Below are 23,914 nucleotides of genomic sequence, written 5' to 3'. Positions count from 1 at the left end.
GGTGTTCGTCTATGGTAATGCCGAGGAGTTTTGCAGAAGGAACCACTTCAATGGTAGAGTTGCTTTGGCTAAGGACTTTGAAAGCATTCTTGTCAAAGGAGAAATTTCTGGAGGGAGGAAAGAGAAGTATTTTGGATTTATTAGAGTTGAGAGAGAGATGGTTTTGGTGCATCCAGTTTTCGGTAGTGGAAAAAGCTGTTTGAGTTTTAGTCAGGAGTTCAGGTAGGTTGGAGACAGCACAGACTAAGGTAGAGTCATCTGCATATTGGATAACTGTCGTATCAGGGATGATTGAGTGAAGGTTGTTAATGAAAATGTTGAAAAGCATGGGTCCGAGGATTGGACCCCTGGGGAACACCGGTGGGTGTTGGCAAGGAGGAGGAGGTAGAGTTCTTCCATCTGACAGCTTGAGATCTGTCAGATAGGTAGCTGGAGAACCAGGAAAGGGTATCAGGGGAGAGATGAAGGTTAGAGAGATGAAAGAGAAGGTGCTTGTGGGAGATGGTATCAAAGGCTTTGGAAAGGTCTAGCAGTACTGTGGATACTAGTAATCCAGAATCACGTGCTCGATTTACTGTGTCTAAGAAGAATAGTAAGGTGGTAGTGGTGCTGTGGCCAGGGTGGAAGCCATGCTGGGTAGGAGTTATGAGGTGATTCTGAGTTAAAAAAGGTATAAGTTGGTGATGGACACATTTTTCAAGTATTTTTGATAATGGTGAGAGTAGAGCAATTGGGCGGAAATTAGAGATATTGTAGTTTTTGCCTCCTTTGTGAAGAGGTAGAATGAAGGCAGATCAGCAAAGTTTGGGTACATAAGACTCTTTTAAAGATCTGTTAATTAGACAATTATATCTATTGTATGAAAATTTAAAATGTAAGTATATTCTAAAAATTCCATATATTCTAAAAATGGTCACACTGTTAATTCAATACTGTCACGTCCTTTTTATGTTCTAAACATTCAACATTTAAATAAATAAAAATCAGCAAAATCACTTATCTAAGGCCTTCAGTTTCAAAAAGCAAGTGATTGAAATAGAATCATTAAGACCTGGCCATTGAGTGGCATTTGTTCTCAGTTGCCATAAGGCTTCATTCCTTTCAAATATAATGGCCATGGTCCACTCCTTGGATTCATGTCCATAGGCTCTACAACAATAAATTTAAAACTATGACCTGGCCATTCATTGCAATGTCTTGCCAAAGCATTTGTATCGTTTTTTAGTTTAATGTCCCTCAAATGCTCATAAAAACTACTCGTTAACATCCTTTCCATTTTACCAATATAAAAACAAGTACATTTGCAACAAAAAGCACAATAAACAACTTTTTTAGTGTAGCAACAACATTTTTTCTTTAAGGACACTCTAATGCTATTAATGTTAAATTTAACACCTTTCATTATATATTGGCAATAATTACAAGTTCCACATTTTCTCATACCTCTGGCAATATGAACCTGGGTATTATCAAGTATATCCTTAAGGGACTGACCTTTTTTATACAGCACAATAGGTCTCTCACCTATACATTGTCTGATTTCATTACATGAGGATAAAATGATTCAGTTATTTTCCAAAATTCTTAAAATATTATTACTTGCTAGATTGTATGTGGTAATAAAGGCAGATCGGTAGTTATAATCTAATAATATTGATTTTTCTACTATCATACTATTACTATTATTTTGTGTATTATTACAGACCACATGTCCATCTACACCATTCAAAACATTATGTTGTGTGACATCAACCATTAAGATAGCTTGAAAAAGGCCCCTTTCTCTTGTGTTTACAACTTCTAACATTAAATTAACTAAATCACTTCGATACTCTCTTTATAAAAACATATGTTTCAATACATCACATTCATTAAGAAAGGAGTTAAAGCAAGATACCATATGGGCCACTCTCACAAATTGGCCCTTCACTACCGTTCTTTTTTGCTTGTAAGGATGTGCACTATCAAAGTGTAAAAAAATATTGGAGTAAATGTCCTTTCTGTATATTTCTGATACAAATCTTCGTAAATGTCTATCATTTAACAGTCTGAATATGAAATTTCATCTTCGCCAATATTATGAGTGAATTTTAAAAAAGGTGCTGAATTGTTGATGTAAACCAAAAAATCATCAATAAGCTCCCTTGACCCATCCTAAAAGATAAAATTATCGTCCAAAAATCTAACATACATTCTACAATAATTAAAAAAATGTGATTTAAAGACAAGTTTCTTCTCCCACTGTAGCATAACCATATTGGCATAAAGGCCCCCACAGGGGGGGATCCCATTGCAACACCCATCACCTGAATAAAAAATTATTTGTTAAAAAATATACAATTTTTTTTAAAACAAGATCAAATAATTGTTCATATACATTAATTTTGGGTTGAGATATCCCTTTTTCAAGTAAGTAGTCACAAACCCATTCAACCCCAGTGTCATGAGGTATTGAAGTGTAGAGATCTTTTACGTCAATGGTATCAAAAAAGCCACTCTAATTAAATTGTAAATCATTAATTTTCTTCAAGAAATCCCATGAGTCTCTGCATATATTTGTCTCTTCAGCCGCATAAACTTTTAAGTTAATGTCTAAATATCTAGCTATAGGATAAGTGATCGAACCTCGTCCATTGACAATAGTATGCATTGGTGGATCAGACATATTTTTCTGCATTTTAGGGAAACCAAACATACATGGGGTAACTGGGTGATGAACAGCTAGAAAATTGAACTCATCAATCGACAAGGAACCTTCAATAAATAAATCATTCAATTTGTTCCTAATCTTGTTGTATGTACAATTCAATTCATTTAAAGTGATTTTCCTATAAGCATCATCTGATAAAATTTTATACATCCTCTCATTATAGTCACCTATATCCATAATCACAATGCCACCACCTTTGTCTGGTTTTAAGATTCTTATGTCCTTATATCCCAATTTGTTCAAACCATCAATTTCAGCTTTACTTAAATTAGAAAAATTAACATTTTTATTTAAATTTCTAACATCAACTTTACAAACCTTATCAAACATTGCTATAGAAGGATGTAGCGGTGGATTGTATGTACTCAAAATATGTAATGGGTTACTTACATGCTCTACAGCCTTAAAAAGCACATTTAGGTTAAATTTCCTTACAAAGTGTCTAAGATCTACTAATGTGCTTGCAGTATCAGGGTTCCTCATAGGAACAAATGTTAAACCTTTGGGCAATAAATCACAATCATTCACATTGATTTGGAGTGAAGAAAAATTATATACATTAAAATCACCTTTTGAATTCCTTAAAACTGAACAATTTACTACAATGTTATAATGTGCAATCAATTCCATCCCCGACGTCCCCCCTCTGAAAAAATGTTTGCCCCCCCCAACCTCTGTTCGCTGTGAAATTGGCCTGCCCCTGCTGGTTTTGATTGTACCTGTCCGTCAGTCTCTCTGACCTCCTCAGTGAAGGAAAGTTCTCCTGGTCCAAAAAAGACTCTTGATTTCTTTCACCCACCATGTTGGTCTGAGTATCATTTTTCCAGACCTGTGACTGGGGAGGATGGGGGTAAGCAGTGCTGGTAGCATACTGTGTCCTATCCCTTTCAGTCTTCTTCAATTTTATGTTTTTAATGGAAATAATTTTCTGTTCAATGCTTCTAAACATTCTGTTATAATCAAAAATATTGTTTGTGTGTCACATCCTGCACAATCCTCCTGTCCAATTCAGTTGCTTCCTTAACCAGGTCGGCTAATTGTAGTTAATTGTGCCTAATCACAAGCTCCATGTATTCAAAGCCGTGCCTGTCAAACATACTAAGTGACTCTTTTTGGAAGCTAGAACCAGCCATTAGACCTGTAGGAAAGTACTACATATACAAACCTTTTGGCACTAATTTAAGTCTTAAACAGTCTTTAAAGTAAGCATTGTCTAACTGTTTTTTTTTTTAATTTTCAATAAGATATGGTCTAACCTCTGTAAATTACCCTCATAAGTAACCGTACTTACAGGTTCATTTGCCTTTATTACCACATGCAATCTAGCAAGTAATGATATTTTAAGAATTTTGGAAAATAACTGGATCATTTTATCCTCATGTAATGAAATCAGACAAATGTATAGGTGAGAGACCTATTGTAGTGTATAGAAATGGTCAGTCCCTTAAGAATATACTTGATAACAATACCCAGGTTCATATTGCCGGAGGTATGAGAAAATGTGGAACTTGTAATTATTGCCAATATATAATGAAAGGTGTTAAATTTAACATTAATGGCATTAGAGTGCCCTTAAAGAAAACATGTTGTTGCTGCACTGAAACAGTTGTTTATTGTGCCTTTTGTTGCAAATGTACCTGTTTTTATATTGGTAAAATGGAAAGGAAGTTAAGGTAATATTTATGAGCATTTGAGAGACATTAAACTAAAAAAGGATACAAACGCTTTGTCAAGACATTGTAATGAATGGGCCAGATCATAGTTTTAAATTTATTGTTAAAGAACCTATGGATGTGAATCCAAGGGGTGGACCATGGCCCTTATATCTGGAAAGGAATGAAGCCTTATGGCAACTGAGAACAAATGCAACTCAATGGCCAGGTCTTAATGATTCTATTTCAATCACTTGCTTTTTGAAACTGAAGGCCTTAGATAGGTGATTTTGCTGATTTTTATTTATTTAAATGTTGAATGTTTAGAACATAAAAAGGACATGACAATATTGAATTAACAGTGTTACCATTTTTAGAATATATGGAATTCTTAGAATATATGGACATTTTAAATTTGCATACAATAGATATAACACTTTAGTATAATTTGTTGTTTTAATAGCATTTTGAAAGTATTTATTATGTATTTATTATGAACATGTTCATGTATTTCTTATTGATTTATTATGAATATGTTCAGGTTTACTTGTGTGTTTAGAATGTATTTATATTAGTATAAATGAATATATTAATTATATGACCTATTTATTATGTACATATATATATTTATTGCATTCGTGATATTTATATTCATGTGTATTCTGACTCTGACCACTTATACATATGTGGGTATATATACTCACTCATTCATTTATGTAGTTACTCACTCACGTACTTAAACAAATGATTATACAGGGACATGTGTGTGTATACACTTTGTGCATACACACACATGCATATTACTTATATGCTTGTATAACTTTAGATTGTTTATCTTGTTGCATTACACACACTGTTATGTATATGCATTTTTTTACTGTAAGAGATTGGCTTGCCATATGTACAGTCAGTCCAATTAAAATATACCTTTAAATAATGTATTCTACATCACATGAATTATTCAGTGGTAAAGAAAATGATTGATGCATTGTTTTAAGTGCTCATTCCAGGATGTTATAAATGAATTCAATTAATGGGCATGCTCTGTTCTTGAAAAAGTCTCCTATGTAGGAGACGAAAGCGCTTGGATCATTGTTCACTACGATATATATATATATATATATATATATATATATATATATATATATATACATACACACATAGATTTACTTTCTTAATTTTTTTTTTATTATTGTGTTAATAAATTACTGAATTATTCATTGTATTGGATCGGCTTTTATTTTCTACATCTCCCTACCACTGAAGCCATTTAATAATTCAGTAATAGCCAACTTTTGTATCATCTGTATTCCTAGACCTGTCTGAGGCCTTCAATACAGTGTCACATCAAAAGCTTCTTAACAAACTAACCTCGCTAAATCTCTCCCAACCAGCCATGTCATGGTCCCACAGCTATTTGTCTTATCACCAACAAGCTGTGAAGTGGCAAAATGAGATCTCATCCCCACTACCAATCTCAGTTGGAGTCCTACAAGGATCAATACTAAACTTAACTCCACCACCATAGTACGGTATGCAAATGACTCCTTCCTCATCTGCACTGCCTCCTCCCTCTCTGAACTCCTACATAAAACCCCAAAATCATTTTCAGATATCGAACAATACCTTACCAAAAATCAACTAATACTTAACCTCAACAAAGCAAAATTAATACTATTCTCTTACAGTAAATCCATTTACAATATACTCTTCAAATAATACCAAAATTGAGCCAGTACTCCAGACCATACTGCTAGGCATTACTATTGATATCTCAATAAAAATATGACAAACACATCTCTCTAGCTTTAAAAACGTTCATATCAAACTGGGCTCCCTGTCCAGAGCCAAAAGATTCCTCACCCAAAACACCAGTCTATTCCCAGGTCTCATTTACTACCAACTCTGCTATATGCCTCTCTTATCTTTACTAACCTTAGGATATCAGTCCTTAACACATTGGAGGCCTGCTACAACAAAATAGCTAGGTTTGCTACTAACCACTCAGACAGATCACATCACTGCTTAGCACTCCAGGAACTAAACTGGATCAAACTGCCAAATCTTTTACATCTCCACCAGCTTGCTATCACCCACGCCATTATTTTATCAACTTGATAACTATCCAGCCCTCAGATGCTTGGTTCAACTCCACCAAAAAAAAAAATAGGACACTATGATCATCCGACAAGCTACTACTAAAACTGGCTATATCCAACAACAGTTCCCTGTATTCCGGACAAATATCAGAGATCTGGAACTTGATCTCCCAAGACATTCTCAATATAAACTATCTTCCCAAGTCCAAATGTCTCCTCAAGGAACATCTAACTAAAAAGTGTCTCTGCTCCTGTGCTACCCCAGGATGACACTACAAACTTTCTATAACTCCATTCCATATCCAGTAAATAAGCCTTACACTTATTTCCAAGACAAGACAACTCCTCTTAATACATTTAAAAAACAACTTTCTCTTTTACTTTTACATATGGTAATCTACTAATATTTTCCATAATTGTCTTATCTATATATCTCATATTCAACCAATCACACCTTGATGTGCTTACTACTTTCTCTTTTGTATATAATTTAGACATTGATATATTTAACTGCTATGACAATCTCTTACAAACCTTCTTTACACTTCTCTGCTAAATAAATAACATATAATGTGTGCTCTAGTGGAATATAGTTCTGGCTTCTGTTTCTGTTAAAATGTTTAATTGTAATCTATTTTTGGAGATGTTTCTGTATTATGTCTATTATGGTAAATTGTTATTGTAATCTATTTTGAGCTTTTCTCCCTGGGCCTCTACTGAAAATGGGCTCCTGACCTGGACAGACACCCCCAGTAAACAAATGTAAAATAAAATAAAGGAGTTATAAAAACTTGCAGACATCTGTACATATAACTCTGTCTTATGCTGAGTATTTTATTGTCTGTTATTTTTACTGTTTTGTCAAACATCTGAAAACTCAATAAAAATATAAGATAAAATAACAAAGCTTTCAAGTCTCAAGGGACTCTTCCTCAGTGTTAAAAAAGTTAAAAACTACAATTCCATCAATATAGACACATTTTTAAATACAAGCCAGAGAATGAAAATTCAAGATAGTCATATGTCTAAAAGCAATAATTGTTAATGCAAAAATGAGCAATAGCGACATTTAAGGAGATATCAGATGTAAAACCTTGTGTATAATATCTTAATTATAATATATGTTAATATAATGTATATATAAAAATATAAAAAAGATATATACCATTACCTTACATATGTTTGTCTTTCTTTTCATAAAGGTTGAATACTATTCTCAATTTGTTTGTTTGTGTCTTTCGGCTTATTCTCAATATAATTTATATGTAAAAATATATAACATTACCATGCATATGTTTTTCCATTTTGACTGCTTACAGCTGTTCATTTAGCTACCAGACCATTTTGCCTTGCTTATTTTTGCTGTCTTCCCAGGTTTAACCTGAAGAAGGCCCATTTGGATCAGAGTTGTGTCCTGGTTAACAAATGGGGGAAAAATAAATAAATAAAGTTGTACACTGTCTGTGTGAAGATCATGATTTTGAGAAATGTAGTAATGGTGGTGAACTTTGGGATCTTAGGGCTTTCATGGACTACCATAAACTTTTAACATTAGTGGAGCAGGATGTTTGCCTGCACTAGTGGCAGGAGATTCCTGCTTCCAAGACTAGGCCATCTTTTTCTTATTTGCCAGAAAAGGATAGAAAATGTAGGACTTCAGGCACCATATAAAATATAAGGGTAGTAAAAAGCCTAGGAAACTAGGACAAGTTAAGTGAAGTTTTAAATGTGTCAAGTAACTGGCCTGAAATTTTTAGGTATGAAGTGGTATAGAGAAAGTATTACCTCCTCGATATTGTGAGTACTGGAAAGAAGAACTTCCTTGTGTATATCTTATAGTAATCAAGAATGTGCCTTTTTTAGAAAAGATGTTTTGGATACATGCGGTGTTTATCAATTGTCTTACTCACAAGATGCCTGGTGTTCTTGTGATGTAATAATAACTGGCAAACATTGTTTGGCATTAAGGAATTATTTACTATTAAAGTTTTTTTATGTTTGTATGTAAAATGAATGGGTAGCAATTTGAAGGGTACTTTAGAGTGTAATGACATTCTATATTGCTTTAAAGTTAGAGACATCTGCTTGCTACAACTGCTTCATGTCTTTGTAACATGGGAGGAAACCGGAATACACAGAGAAAACCCATACGAATGCAAGGAGGACATGCAGACTCCGCATAGAAGGCACCCCAGCTGAGAATCAAACCAGAGAACCTCTTGCTGTGAGCTGACAACACTACCACTGCACCACTGCATCCTGTGTCTGAATACAACATTAAATGTTAACTATGTTGCAGTTAGCACTTCATATTCATTGGTTTATGTGGGAAAAATTATTACGAAACTGCATCAACATATTTAAGAACATTTGTGAAATAAGTTCTCCAAGATGGGCTGCAAAATAAATATATATATGTGGTCCAGTAGTAATGATACATGTCACAGTTGTGCACAGGAAAATCTATTGTGGTGCAGAACTGAAAGCAACTGTGAACCAAACCAAATTCAGTATTTAAATATTCTTTCAGCAAAGACATTCCACAAAAGACCACAAATTGTTGTGTACTGCTTTTACCTATGTGCTTAGTGAAACCAGTATACAACAGTTTGTGACCCTCTTGTTTTTTATTTATTTTATTTTAATGGAATAAGTACAATTTGCTAAAAGAATACTTGAATGGTGAACTTTGTTTTGTTTGCAATAAAATTCAATGTTAGTAAATATGGCATTATGAGGCTTAGCAAAGAAAAAAATATGATTACAGAAAATATCCGTTATTAAACATATTAGAGCAATGAAAGAGAGTTGTTCAAACTTTGAAATGTGTGTAGCTCATGCCTCTCAGTTGTTCATGTTTTTTGTATGTTCCTCATACTTTTTTTTTGTAATCTCCAAACGTTGAAGTCATTACATAATGATGTACACTTGATTTTCAGACTTTATATCGTTCAGAAAACATGTATTGAGGAACTTAAGTTCATAGGAGCAGAATTTAACATCTGTTTTGGTTTTGTCCAGAATGCTTGCATTAAGAGATAGAGCGGTATGAGCTAGCAAAGCCAGTAAATCCTATCCTGTAGCCCATCTAATTCTATACGGCACACATATTCACATCTTGGATTTCATTGTATGGCTTTATACCTCAGTGGTTTGACCTATTAGTGAATACGGTGTTGTATTTTAATCTTTTAGCAAGCCACCTGAATAAAATGAAAAAGTATAATGCTCACTTACTAAAAGCATCACTGGACTGGAAAACTTGAACCATTCAGAAAGGTTTCACAAGCTGTAATTTCTTATAAGTTATGTACAGATGATGTTTGCCTTACCTATGAGGCAGTCTTCCCATGGGTTTCAGTGTGTGGAGAGCCAATGTCAGATCTGAGAACTTAATAATAGAAAATATGTCACATACATCGAACAAGAGAAACCTAATGAGTTATTGAATGCAAATTATTGTATTACCTAGGTATCAAAACAGTATGTGGTATCTCTGCACTTTCTTCTAAGTTGTAAGATGTGGACCATTATTACGCAGGTTAGGTGGGCGTTAGAGGTTCAGCCTACCCATGCCAAACTTTATTTTTAAAAAAATGTATTTCGATATTTATCAGGTGCGATGAGATCACGTACGTTAAATCAACAGGAAGCCTTTCATAACACCTTTTCAAGATCATGTAAGCTTTTACTTACTAACACAAGTCAATTTACTTCAGAAGTAATCTTGATGGATGGAGTTATGGCCATCAAACCTTTTTTTGTCCTTTTTGCTGCTTTGTCTGCTGACCATCGGACCTTTCCCAACTGGGCTGTGCTCATTTGTTATCACATGATGAAGGTCATTTCCATAATCATAAGGCCTAGGGACATGCAGTCAGGATGTGATATAAGCAGCCAAGAGAGTTGCTTGTGCCCTTGCCAGCATCCCAACAAATGAGGGTGTTTCTGTGTATTCTAGCCTTTCTTCTGGGTAGAGAGATGTATGATCTGCATCACGAGAGGAGCGACTTTGCCCTTCCATATACAAATACACGCCTCTGTGCACTTGCTTAATAAAGGCTACTGCCATATAATGGCTTAGTGCATCACACAACTGCCCCAGGCCACATGTTCCAGTCAGAGAGGAATGGCAAAATTGGAAGAGGTAGTAAAAGGCTTGGTGGTCAAGGTGGGGGAGTGAAATAATTTGAAGGCTGATTCATTGCGGTGCTATGGAGGCAACCAGTGCAGCCCATTTCATAAATGTTTCTGCAAAAGATAACCTATAGATGCTGCCGCTTAGCAATCTGTGTGTCCCATTCTTAGGCCTTCCGTACTCTGCATCCTTCTAGATGGGTGACAGGTTTTGGCATGGTTGTACTTCTGCATCAACTGTGTGACTGTACTCGCCTTAACAGTAAATCATTGATGGAAAGATCGTTGTAGCAGCAGTGATACACACCCTTCATCTCTGCTACTGTTCAAAAGATTTATTCTGTCTTTTCCATTTATATTACATTTTTGGTACTATAAATAGTTGTATTTAGCGTATTCGCTGTTTATTTCACAGTTCGCTTACCATAAGCAGATCTCTCTAATTGGTTTCTTTACTCAGAACAACTGGGTGTGTGCCAACACTGATTTTGTGGAATTTCTGTGAGCAGATCAATACATATGATGCCAAGACAGCAGCGTATTGACTCATTCAGAGGGAATATACAGTTATTGGCAAATAGCTGTAACTGACCAGTGATTGCCATAGCTTCACTGATGAACGAACTACTGCTGCAGTGACCTGTTCCTCAAAGCTGTGCTGGAACAATCCAGGTATAATGTATGTAGGTTGCATGCCTCCTCTTTTTTTTTTGGTTCTGATTTTGCCTCTTAAGCCCAGCAACCATTGAGCTCTGTTCCCATGCTATTCTAATGACTTTTGTTTCACCAGGAGCGAGAGCCTTGTGGTCATTCATTCTCCTAGGAGAGTGGGTGAGTGATGAATGGTGCCATTGTTCATGTTTAACTTTCTAACCCATTGTTTCCATGCATATGCCTGTTGAGGGTTCTACGGTCAGGAGTACTGTGGACTTTGCACGAGTTTCTCACTCATTTCCTTGACTTAAAAGGCCGGAGATCCCCACCCTGTTGAATCAAACACCTCCTCTGACTCTCCAGTCTCTACAAAGGCACTCAAATGGAGAAGGCATCCCAAGGTACCTACCCCTCCCACACTGAGAAAAGCAGGCCGGCCCAGCCGCATTCATTCTTCTTTCCTCCCAAGCAGCTTTTCCACCACCAGGACTGCTAATCAATCCCTAATCATCTAAGTTGTAGTCAGGGCTGTGACCCACTCTGCCATGCAACTGACGCATAGCTCTGTCGTTTTAATTGATGTCAGTCTCTCAGTTTATGTTTTTTGCCCGTATGTTATGCAAATCTTGCTGCCTCCATTCTTCAGCGTGTTAGCTGCCTTCCATCGCTCAGTCTCCAGCCTGTCGTCTCATTTTCTTTGTTTGTTTCCCACAGCATCACATGTTTAACTTGGTTCCTTTAGAATTTCGTCATGGTTGATTGCAATGCTTTCCTCTGCAATGGTCACCTGAATGTAGTACTGAATGACTGCTTATCCTCTGGGCATACATCTCTGAGATAGCTTCAGAAGCCTACATATCTGCTCTGTCTGGAGTGTGCTTCGCCCTACTGTATGTGTTATAATTTAACTTTCCTTTCTCCTCATCTTTAATTTGAAGCCTGCTTTGTAATTATATACTGTACATCTGCTACCAAGGCATTGGCACTTACAAATCCTTCGTAGTGCAAGCGTTTTACTTCCTGCTCTAATGATGAATTGTTACAGCCAGTCATAGTCTGTCTGTTATTACTACTGGGTTACTCATTTACAGTTCAGACTTAAGCGCTTTATCCTAAACATTTTGCAAATAAGTAGCATATGAGCATTAATAACAAGATAAAAGTACAATGCAGTGATTAAAACAGAGCATAAAACCAGTGACCCAGCATGCAGAGGCCTAAAACTATACTTTTCATGCAGGCTTCCAAGCAGAATTGCCTTAAGTTGCATCACGGTTAGATCCATAATCATTTTTATCGTCAAACCTCTTTTTTCATACTTATGTATGGGGGTCATTGCCTCGTCAGCTGTCACCATCTCTCTCAATGCAGTGCATCTCTTCCATTGTCTTTGACAGTCATGCCTGAGTGCCGCAGGTCTTCTTTCATGCAGTTTATCAGTCTCCTGACTGAATGCCCTTGTCTTCTCCTGTCTCTACCAAGTTATGTTCCCTGCTAATGATGCTACTTTGGCTTCTGCTCTGATGTCCTGGTTTCTTCATCTGCCGCACAGTGTGCATCCTCCCACCCACACACTTCATCTCTTTCATCTCTAGCTTCCTCAGCTGCTCTGCTCTCACTATCCAGTTTTCTGTGCTATACAGAAGTTGTGCTCACACCACTGTCTTTGCATAACTTTCTTTTTTTTTTTTTGCATAATTAGCATTTATATCTTAAAGTGCAATTTGCTAATTAAGTCCTTAAGTAATTCCAGGGTCAAATGGAAGTTGGAGCCAGTTATGACAAGTAATGGGTAAAAGGCAAAGAATCAGTCCCAGAAGGGGCACCAGTCAATGCTAGAATTCATCAGCACACTAGTACATCTTTAATAATGTCGTGGCTGAAGAAGAGTCCTTGTGGTCCTGTCCACCCGCTTACTCAAATACATGAAATGAGCATACAGAAGGTCATTTCAATGCACTGTGGTTTTGCTAAGCATCCTTTTTTCCATCATAAGTCTACTTTTTTCTTCACATATTTTTTTTAGTTTGGTATTACCCACCTTCCGATAGTTAACAGAGGTAACCCAGAAAGCTTGAGTCAGGTCTGGTATCCCATCTGTGATCCAGAGGGTGACAGAACTAACAAGAAACAGAATATAAAAGATTAGTCCAGATAAAACCACAAAGTTGGAGAGCTCAGTAGATGACCCACCCCTATGTATAGGAATGATGTGGGATACTTTCCATATGGAAGGGATTTTGCTTTCTAAAATTGTTCTATTTGTAAGGATGGAGATGGGATAGGCAATGGCTTTCACTGCAATTTGCAGGTATTCACCTGGAAGACCGTCAGCAGAAGGGGTGCATGGTTTTAGTTTTTGAAGGAGGTTGCAAATGAGGGATGTTGGTACAGGTTGTATGTGAAAGGTTGGATATGGAGTCTTAGTGGTATTTAATGGGGGAAGTGGTAATAGGTGGTAAAGTATTGGCTAGGGTTCGAATGGCTTCAGTAAAGTAGTTATTAAAGGCGTCAGGAATCTGGTTAGAGTTGTTATGGTTGAATCCTGAAGGGGCAGGAGTTTTAGAGTGCCCTGGCTAAAGAAGTTTGTTTATGCCTGACCAGAATTTTTGTGGTTTTTGTTGATGGGTTTGTTGGAGGTGAAGGTAATAGTCTTTTTTGTCTCTGAGAATATCTTTCGTGGTGGCATTTCTTAACTGTTTAAAGTAAAGGTGATCTGATGGACATTTGGAGACTCTCCATTTGGCCCAAATTTTATTTCTGAGAAGGATCTTTTGCTTAGTTTGTTATGTGAGCCAGGGGGCAATTTTGGTCCTTATTCGGGAAGAGCGATAGGGGGTGTGGTAATCTAGGATTTGAAGGAATCTAGTGTTAAAGCAGGTCACTGCTTCATCAAGTTGAAGATGAGAAATTGGTGACCAGTTAAATGCTTTCAGTTCCTTTAGGAAGCTCTCTGGATTAAAAAAAATTTTGGAACGGGAGGTTTTAAAATTATTAGTAGTTGGGCTATGGATTCTTTGTTTAATAATGTAGGTTAGCATGCGGCCACTGATATCATCAGGAAGGGTTCCTGGTTTATAAGTCTCAAGATGGCTGTTGATAAGGATCCAGTCTAAGGTGGTTTTCTTACTGCTTTGCTTATGGATTCTAGTAGGAGTGGTTATAATTTGTGAGAATCTGTAAAGATTTATGTGATTGGTAGGATTAGGGGAACTGCAGGTAGCCCAGTCTATATTAAAGTCACCTAATACAATGGTTTTCTGCAAATTAGATAGATTTGGAGTTGTTGATTTGAAGTTTGACAGTAAGGGTTTCTGAATTGGTATCCGATGGTATCAGTTTGTTTTTTGGTTTGTCTCATGGCATCTGATGGTAGGAACACAATGAAGGGTGAAACTTGGAGTTCAGATTTATACAAAATGGCTACACCTCCACCCTTTTTGGTTTTACGGTCACATCTCAGGATATTATATCCAGGAGGGAATCTCCTGGTCCAGAGTTGAGGGCTTTAGCCATGTCTCTGTAATACAGAGAATATCGAATGAGTGCGCATCTAAGAGTGCATGTTGGTGGGTAATTTTATTGTTAATGCTGCGGATGTTAAGGTGACGGTCTGTTTAAGGTAGTGATAGCAGGAGATGTTAGGTTGTGTAGGTTATTGGGAATATCAGTATTGGGGCCAGGGTTTGGATGAATATCACCATCTAATAGGTGGTAGTGTTGAGGATATTATACAAACGTAAGGATTTTGTAGTAATTATTTGGGGGGTTTTTGATAAGGAAGTAAGTAACATGGGTAGCTCTATGGCATTTTGGTAATATATAGATAGAGGTGGAGGTTATGTTACTGTGGTTGAGGGAGTTTATGCAAGAAATTGGTAGAGTTTGCTGGTAGGGGTGGTGTTGTTCAGGAAGAGAAAAATGTTCAAAGAAGGTTAGTGTGTATGGTATTGCAAGAGAAGCAAGAGATTTAGTTAAGAGTAGTAGGTTTGTGAATATACACTTGTGTGTTGGGGCCATTAGGATATGTAGATAAGGAGTTAGAGTATATTGAGGGAAGGAGTGTAGTCAGTAAAATTAAAGGTGGGAGAAGGAGCGAGTGTTTTAAGAGGTTGAGTAGGTTGAGGGAAGAAGCGTACAATTAAGTAAAATAAAGGTTGTTGTAAGAGAGAAGATGTAAAATATAAGCAATACAGGATGTGGTGTGGAGAGGTTAGGGAGTAGACCAAGGAAGGTAATTAGCTTAATTAAGGAATTGTAGAGGTTAGGGGTAGGGCTGTTAAGTAGAGGAGGTAAGAGATAGGATGATAATGGAAGGGGGTGTGGCTACAGAAGTATATGGCTAGGAGCACTGGGGGTGGGTGGGAATTTGGGGTAGGGTAGGGGAGCGGAGTGAGCCCGCAGGGCGAATGGAGCGGGTTCAGACAGGTAACTGAGAAAGTCAGTGAAAAAAAAAACAATCAGCAAACAGCTATCTACTTGGTGCCTTAGTTGGGAAGGATAGGTAAAGATGGGAGGAAACAATGTAGTGAAAGTAGGTGGTTGCTGAGAGCAAAGCTAGTGGAAAGTAGCAGGTAGAGTGGAAAGATAGGGCTTGAAGAAATTCCACATGAGTATTTTGCTCACATGTGGTGCAGACTAATGCAGCCAAGCATTTCCTTTCCACCTTATCATTTGACTTTACAGTTTATATCACCAGTCTTCACTTTGTGCCCTGAGGGTAAGACATATTATTACACTTCTCACACATTTACTCTGTACAGTTAATTTCATTTCTGAATATGCTGCTGGAGTTAAAGCTGCAAATGATCTGAAAACAAAACAAAGATAAAATTTTTTTTAAATTTTCCCTTTCACTATCAACTCAATTTTTTCTTATGACTACACTCGCAAAGATGTTAGGCTTAGCTATTGGCAATGATTTATGAACATTAGCAAAGCATTCTGGGTAATCAAAACACCATATTTCTTTAGAGCAACAGCTGTTTGTTATGTTTTCACTACCAGATCATCATGTGTTAATATTCAGTACAGGGTGTTCCACCTGTGAGATGTAGCTATTAGATTATCTTAATAGGATACAAGACTCTTCTGTTTGTCCACTTACCATAGAAGAATAATAGCCTATACACTAATGTAGGTAGTAAGGCAGTGTGGATTTTATCTTTCATGATGTCATGTCAGGAGTTCTCAGCCGGAAGAAAGTTTTCAAGGAGCAGTGCATATCAGCAGATTTGTTAGGAAAAAAAATAATACTTTTTTGCATCAGTGTAAATTTTAATGTAGTATATACTAAGACGTCCATTCACTAAGGGTCAGTTACTCACCAGTGCCATGGAGCCCATTCACTAAGGGTCAGTTACTCACCAGTGCCATGGAGCCCATTCACTAAGGGTCAGTTGCTCACCAATGCCATGGAGCCCATTCACTAAGGGTCAGTTACTTACCATTGCCCTGGAGCCTATTCACTAAGAGTCAGTTAGTGACCAGCACCATGGAGCCCATTCACTAAGAGTCAGTTACTTACCAGTGTCATGGAACCCATTCACTTAAGAGTTAGTTACTTACCAATGCTATGGAAAGTGTAATGGTGCAGTTTAAGCACAGCAGATCACTGCAGTCATTTGAAATGGTGAAGAGATCTAAGCAGGTGATATTTAAAATTCTATTTTAGTGTGCTTGAGTGAGTATTAAAAGTATCCATATTCGTCTAGAAGCTGGAACAACCATTTCTGAAATCGCTTTCTCAGATATTTTCCTTGTAGATTGGTAGTGGTAACCAACTGCAGTGTTCAGCAGTGTTCACTTACCTGCATATCCAGCAAGGTCACACTGTATCAGTTTAAAAACTGACTACATAAGGACACCTGTTCTACTTGTGTGTGTGTGTGTGTGTGTGTGTGTGTGTGTGTGTGTGTGTGTGTGTGTGTGTGTGTGTGTGTGTGTGTGTGTGTGTGCACGTGTGCATGTGTGTTTTCCTGAAATTCTTACATTGATTTCTTTTTCTCCCTGTAGGGTATGGGGAAACATGCCAGCAAGGTAAGTGCACTTATATATATTTTTTTTACTGTTAGCATTAGGAGCTGATTACATGTGTGAGCTGCCTGATTGTACTCTGAAATCATTAGCAGTGCAGTAAAGGTTAGTATGTGCATGTAGCTGATTTTGTATGAAAGTCATGTGACCCTCTGAAACTTTGCCTCTTGTTAGATTTTATAATGAAAAAAGTGACTGACTGTCTTGCACAATATTTTAAAAAATGTATGAATAAACCTAATAAACGTCAACATCCCACTCGAGAAAGCGTTCCTGCTATCAAAAAATGATAAAATCAGCAATCCAACCTAGGTGCAGGAACGCTGCAGCTTGTATGCAACACAACCACAATTCAACGAAATCAAGTGATGAAACGAAAAAGTAATAGCTCCAACTCATAGGATAAACCCAGGAAGGTTCTTTATTTACGTCAGTCACTGGCATAAATAAAGAACCTTCCTGGGTTTATCTATGACTTTTTCGCTTCATCACTGATTTCTGCACCTAGGTTGGATTGCTGATTTTAAAAAATGTAATGAAGTATTCTGTAATTGAACATTTTTTTATTAAGTTTAGTCCCAAATGCAGCAAACTTTGGGCAGATGCATCATCCACTCATTGCCCCTTGTAATAATTTATTTCTCCATTCAGTTTCACTGCAGAACAGTCGTATCATAAAGGATTTGGTGTTAGGAAAGGACTCTTTTACTCATTCCTTTATTCTCCCCACCTGAGGAGTGCATGCAGTTGCCCCAAATCTAGGCCTACTCAGATGTATGCTTGCGGCTTTTACAGCTTACATTAGACATCCCAGTTTCACTGAGGGAGCTATGGATGCTGCTTTGGGAAATCGGTCATCCTGTCTCTGAATAGGCAGTCTAGCAAGCATTGCTCATTCCTGTCTTCTGTAAGCTGATAGTTTGGCACTCAAATCACAGGCAGGATGTGTAGACAGCAGGCCTACACATGATATGGGGCTTACTCAGAAAAATTATATTCTTTAAAACTGTCATGGAAGTCAGAGGTGAGGAAGATTTTAAAGGTTAGAAGATGTGGAAGTTAGCATTCAACAGCTGGCAGTATGTAGTCAGAACAGGGGACAGAGAACGTCATTAACTTGTATGGACATGCATGAGGCCTTTTATTAATGTGCTTTTTCTGACTGACTTGCACAGACTATTAGTTACCTTGGAGTGTTTCTGATAATATAACGGCCTGTTCTGAAATATCCTTAATGCTGGCAGCAGGGAGAAACAAATGAGAAATGAGATAAGAAGGCTTTAGTGTGTGTGTGTTATGCTTTCCAGGACTGACACATACCTTTAAACAATAATGCATTCTTCTTTAATTTGTATGTACAATACAGAATAGTGCTCTGTGCTGTATAAACAACCAGGTACTTATTTATGATTAGTCTTTGTCAATAAATCAAGTTAAATTATTTCTTTATCCCTTGGGTGAAGTGTTTGTCAGCATATTGTAATTGCAGACTATTATTTGGTATATTAAGAACTGAAATATGTGCACAGTCTTCGATATTTGGATGAATATGGATGCCAGCAGAGACAGTACCACATCTGGGAACTTTTTACATTTCTAACTAAACCTTCTAAGTATGTGAAAGATAACAGTAAAAACACTTGCAAATTGTGTAATAACATCTGAGTAATGGCTAGAATGTTGCTGCTGCAATTTAGTGCCCAAAAAGCAAGCAGCAGGTATGACATCTAACCAAAATGTCACTTTTCTTGGGATTACAATTTATCTTAACTTGATATGGACATTGCACTGTGAGGTGCCAATGTCAAAGTAGGTTGGATGGCTGCTTTTGATACCCAGAAGGTTTATTAAGGCTGTAGGTTCTATTCCCACACCATGTGCCTGGATTTATATTTCAATGCTCTTGCTTTAATGCATTATTGGGGAGGGGAGTAACTGCACTTCTGAGGTGTCATCCCTTGGGTAAGATGTTAAACTGAACTTCCATCTGCCTGAGGTGGTGTTAAAGATCACATGATGCTTTTCACCAGTTAGCTGGAGGGGAAAAAAACTAGGACATTTCCCAATTGTCCTGGCCAAATTTCCCCCACCTGTACACATATTGTATCTGGTCTCCCCTACATATAAGCCACAAGCCTATTGGGACTAACCAGGTCAGCAACAATAAATCAATTGATAAATAAATAAATATAGCTAGCTAGCTCCAGGAAAGAGCTTTCATGATTTTCATTGTATCCATCAGATATTAAGCTAAGAAAAGATTAATCATTAGGCAACACAATTTTAGTCATCTGCAAATGGACTTTATATGGCTAACTGCTGCAATAATTTCATTACATACAATGGAAGGTCCACTGGACAATACAGACCCTTTCCAGGAGCAACCCAAGACCAGTGTGTGGTTAAGTGACTTCATCAAGGTAACTGAGGGCTGAGGAAATCAAAACTAGGGACTGCAATTCACAGCCTTAAGCCTCTGAGACAACTGACCAGATGGGAATTAAGTGCATGCTGATGTCCTCCCAGAAGGTCTGATTCCCAGATCTCTTGAGACATTCCAGCATGATCTGGCTTCTCTCAGACACAGGGGACACATGCAGGTGTCCTAGGAAAAAAAGGGTAGTCAGCTTGTGTTTTCATTGGTTCCTTTTTGCTGCAGGTATTTGCTGTAAAATGACATGAGGTTCAAGGTTGATTATTCCATTCCCAGCTCCAGAAAAAGTGTACACACTTTGAAAGCTAAATACTTTGCTAGGAAAACATTTTCTGTTGTATTGTATTTTATTGGCAAATTATTTTTTGCAACTGAATGACCTTGCAGGAAATGTTCTTTTCCTGTTGCATGCTTTTTGTAGGCCTGAAAGTTCTTGGCTTCATATCCCATTTAAAGGTTTCGATTCTAGGTATTCTTTTTCTTAGAGTCCTTCCTCGAGGTAAGCTGCCATATTTGCATGGATTTCACTAGGAAGACCCAAAGAAGTCGAGAAGTCTGTCTCTATACCTGACTGGCTCAGAAAAAAAATGGGCACCTTAATGCAGCTGTCTACTTCCCAGTCAGATCAATCTTCTGCCAGAAAACAATCCGCTTCCAAAACTTTATGCAAGACTCCCATGCAAAAGAGTAAAATCAAAGTATACCTTCTTCCCTCGGATCAGCGTATTTCTTTATGCCATTCCTCCAGTTCCTGAGCTACCCAGAGTACTTATAAACATAAAAGTTGAAAAGCCAAGGACAGTTCTATTGTGTCTTATTTTGACTGATGCAGCAGTGGTTCACTGTCCTGATACAAATGAACAAATATCTCAGTACAGCCTTCTGCAAGTGGTCGATCTTGTAAGTCAGTGAGCAGGACAAATGAACAAATATCTCAGTACAGCCTTCTGCAAGTGGTCGATCTTGTAAGTCAGTGAGCAGGACAAATGAACAAATATCGCAGTACAGCCTTCTGCAAGTGGTCAATCTTGTAAGTCAGTGAGCAGCCTCTTTGGTGCACCCAAATCTTCCAAGGCTGTGGCATATTACATGCATGATCTAATCCTGAATCCTGTTACCTTTTTCCTGAGGATGTGCTTAGGACGGTCAATGAAGCCAGAATCTCTGGTACAAGGAAGACTTATTTGGGTAAGTGGAGGACTCTTTCCATTTGATGCAACATAAACTTCTTTACAAGTGTCCATGATATTGCCTTACCTGTCAAATAATTTTTTTTTCAGTAGGACTATCATATCCTTTGATTGAATTGCACTTTCAATCTTCTTTCTGCTAGGTCCACTTCTGACAAACTTTATCTTTCAAGCTCTTTCAGAAGGGGGTACAACATGTCTGCCCCCAAGGATGGCTAACCCACCTTCATGCGATGATGACTTTGTATTAGGGAACCTGACAGAGTCACCCTTCGTCAGCAGCCTTGCTTTTGTCTTATAGGAAATACAGAACTTTTTTTTTAATAGTTGTGGCTATTGAATCAGCCCAGGAGGGTTTTAGTATTACAGGCCTATATGTGTAAAAAACCTTTCACTGTGTTCCATAAGGAACAGGAAAGCCTATGAACAAACCCTTAATTCATGCCAATATAAGTTGCAGAGGTCTCCTGTAATCAGACCATTCACCCACCAATCTTTTTTGAAAGCCTGAAAACAGACATGCAAGATATCCTTGCATGAATTGAGCAGCCAGTGACGATTCAGGTATGTGAACGGGACCAGAAGCATTAGGCAATTAGAACAGTTATTTCTGTCCTATCATCGTCATCAGCCCCGCTTTTTCCCATTTTTCTACATGGGGTCAGGGTATAGTGTTAACTGTTGCCAACTCTCTCGATTCAGTGCCACACTCCTGTCTTCTTCAACACTCATGCCTGACTGTCACAGATCTTCTTTCACACAATCCATCCACCTCTTTGCTGGATGTCGTCGCTTCCTCTTACCTTCTTCCTGTCTGTCCCACATCTTCCTCACCAGATTGTCTTCTGCTTTTCTACACACGTGTCCAGACCACCATTACCTGTTCTCTTTGATCTTTTCTGCAACTGGAGCTACTTTGGCTTCTGCTCTTATGTCCTCATTTCTTCATCTGTCCCACAGTGTGCATCCTATCACCTTTCTCCGGCACTTCATTTCCATCACCTGTAGCTTCTTCAACTGTTCTGCCTTTACTCCCCATGTTTCTGTACCATACAGTAGTACTGGTCACACCACTGTCTTGTACACCTTACTTTTGAGCTTCTTTGGCATTCTTCTGTCATAGACTGCACCTGATACTTTATGCCAGTTGGCTGCAGCCCCTCTGATTCTAGCTTTGACCTCTTCATTCAGACTACCCTTCTCAACTACTCTTCCCAGATACTAGAAGCTGTTTACCTGTTCCACTATCTTCCCTTCTGTCTCTATTCTCAGCTTCTTCTGATTTCCCCAATGTGGTGCCATTACCACCCTCTTATCTGTGTTTAGTTTCATCCCATGTGCCTTCAGATTTGCATTCTATTCTCCTATCTTTTGCTGATGAAATTGGACAGACCAGTTACTAAGCAAATAATTTCCTAAGGACTGGTTAAATGTATTTTGTTTTCTTATGACAAGCATGGGACCCTTGCAGATTTGTATTAGAACCCACTCTACCATAAGGGCTACCCTGTCAGCAGCATTTTTAAAGAATGTCTTATCTCAGTGCATTTTTTTGACCACCACTTGGTACTTTATCCACATCTTCTCTAAAATTTATAAACTAGATTTTCAGTCCCAGAGCAGGGCAGTTTGTCACATGGCTCTCCCTCCTACTTTGAATACTAGGTCATCTGTGGGGGAGGGGCAGAAGGGGACCCATCTTCTTCTCAGAAAAGGTATTCCCCTCCCTGTGTGGATATGTTGAATTCTGCTGCAAACGTAATCCATGTTAAACACATGGGGTAGTGTGTGAGCACCTGCAATGGCACTACATGTTCGAGTCACATCATGGTTGTGGTACTACTGCCATCCATTTTTGCCCTATTTTCTTTATTCCTTTAGATGTTGAAGAGGGAGAAAGAGGGTAGTAGTATCACCTGTTTTTCTTACAGTCATACTACTCTGGGTAACCTCACCTGTGTCTGTATCCCAAAGGGAGATGGGTACTAGAAGGAAGAAATGATTCTATAAATCGTATTCCTGTTTTATGCCCACTATAAGTCTTGAAAAAGAACAAAGAAAGGGGTGGGCTCTTCCCTTCGCTTGACCATCTCCCCATGTCTTCACTAGCAAGAATCAACTAAATGTGGTGTAGTTCAGCTGCCCTTTTATCTAAAATGCATCCATATGTCCTTGCACTGGAAAGGAGCTAATCCACAGTGGGATATCCAAATAGATGTTTAAGCCAACATGGCTGGCTGTACATTTGTCTGCAGCTAATTCCTACGTATATTGAATTTTACTTGCAAAAGTGATTCGACTTGATCTTGTACTGTTATTAAGAGTGTACTGTGGTGACTGTACTATTTAAAACAATCTGACTTGGTGATTGTCTTGGAATGCGTGCATACTTCAAAATGAACCAAATACAGAACCTTCCAGAGCCCCACAGTGCGTGCCATCACTGCACAGTGCTGTCTGATGGATAACCATGTGACCATGTCGTATAAGGACTAGACTGATAAAGTTGTACAGATTTAAGTGCACCATCCAGTGGTACAACGTTTGCTTTGGCCAAAGTCAAGACTTCTTTACTAATATGCCAATGTCAAATTACTTCATTGACTGGCACTTAACAAACCAGCCAAGTTTGTCATGACTTACTTTTCCAGAATGCTTATCAGGATGAAAGTAATAAGGGCCTCCTTTAAGGGAAAGTAGTTCTACTACACATATAGATAATTTATATGCCAGGAAGGTAGTCTTGGGCTGTCCTTCTGCTAGATGTGTAGGCTGTGGTTAATGATGATCTTTTCCATTCTGCTGTATGAAACCAGAGGAAAGTAATACATAAAGAAGTTTAATTAAAGATTACTGTACGACAATCATGTCCTGTGTAAAAATTAGTTTATCTTCCAGATCAGGAACAGTTATTATATTCATCACAATAAGCATTTTATCTCCTATGCAAATGCTAAGCTTCAGAGGTTCTTTGATGAGAGAGTAGAAAATAAAGCAAATGT

At 37.8% G+C, this 23,914-nt stretch overlaps 1 protein-coding gene across 1 annotated transcript in view; it reads left to right on the top strand.

Annotated features, from left to right (window-relative positions):
* Window positions 1-23,914, top strand: part of POC1A (POC1 centriolar protein A) — a 1,972,436-nt gene that overhangs the window by 1,178,634 nt on the left and 769,888 nt on the right. Inside the window, exon 10 of the mRNA XM_044078845.1 lies at window positions 17,268-17,291. Within this exon, the coding sequence (XP_043934780.1) occupies window positions 17,268-17,291 (24 nt within the window). The remainder of the gene's footprint in view (window positions 1-17,267; window positions 17,292-23,914) is intronic.

This window comes from Protopterus annectens, chromosome 7.part1, assembly GCF_019279795.1.
Source record: "Protopterus annectens isolate FY-2018-M chromosome 7.part1, PAN1.0, whole genome shotgun sequence".
Lineage (NCBI taxonomy): Eukaryota > Metazoa > Chordata > Ceratodontiformes > Protopteridae > Protopterus > Protopterus annectens.
This window is presented reverse-complemented; position numbering and strand designations above follow the sequence as displayed.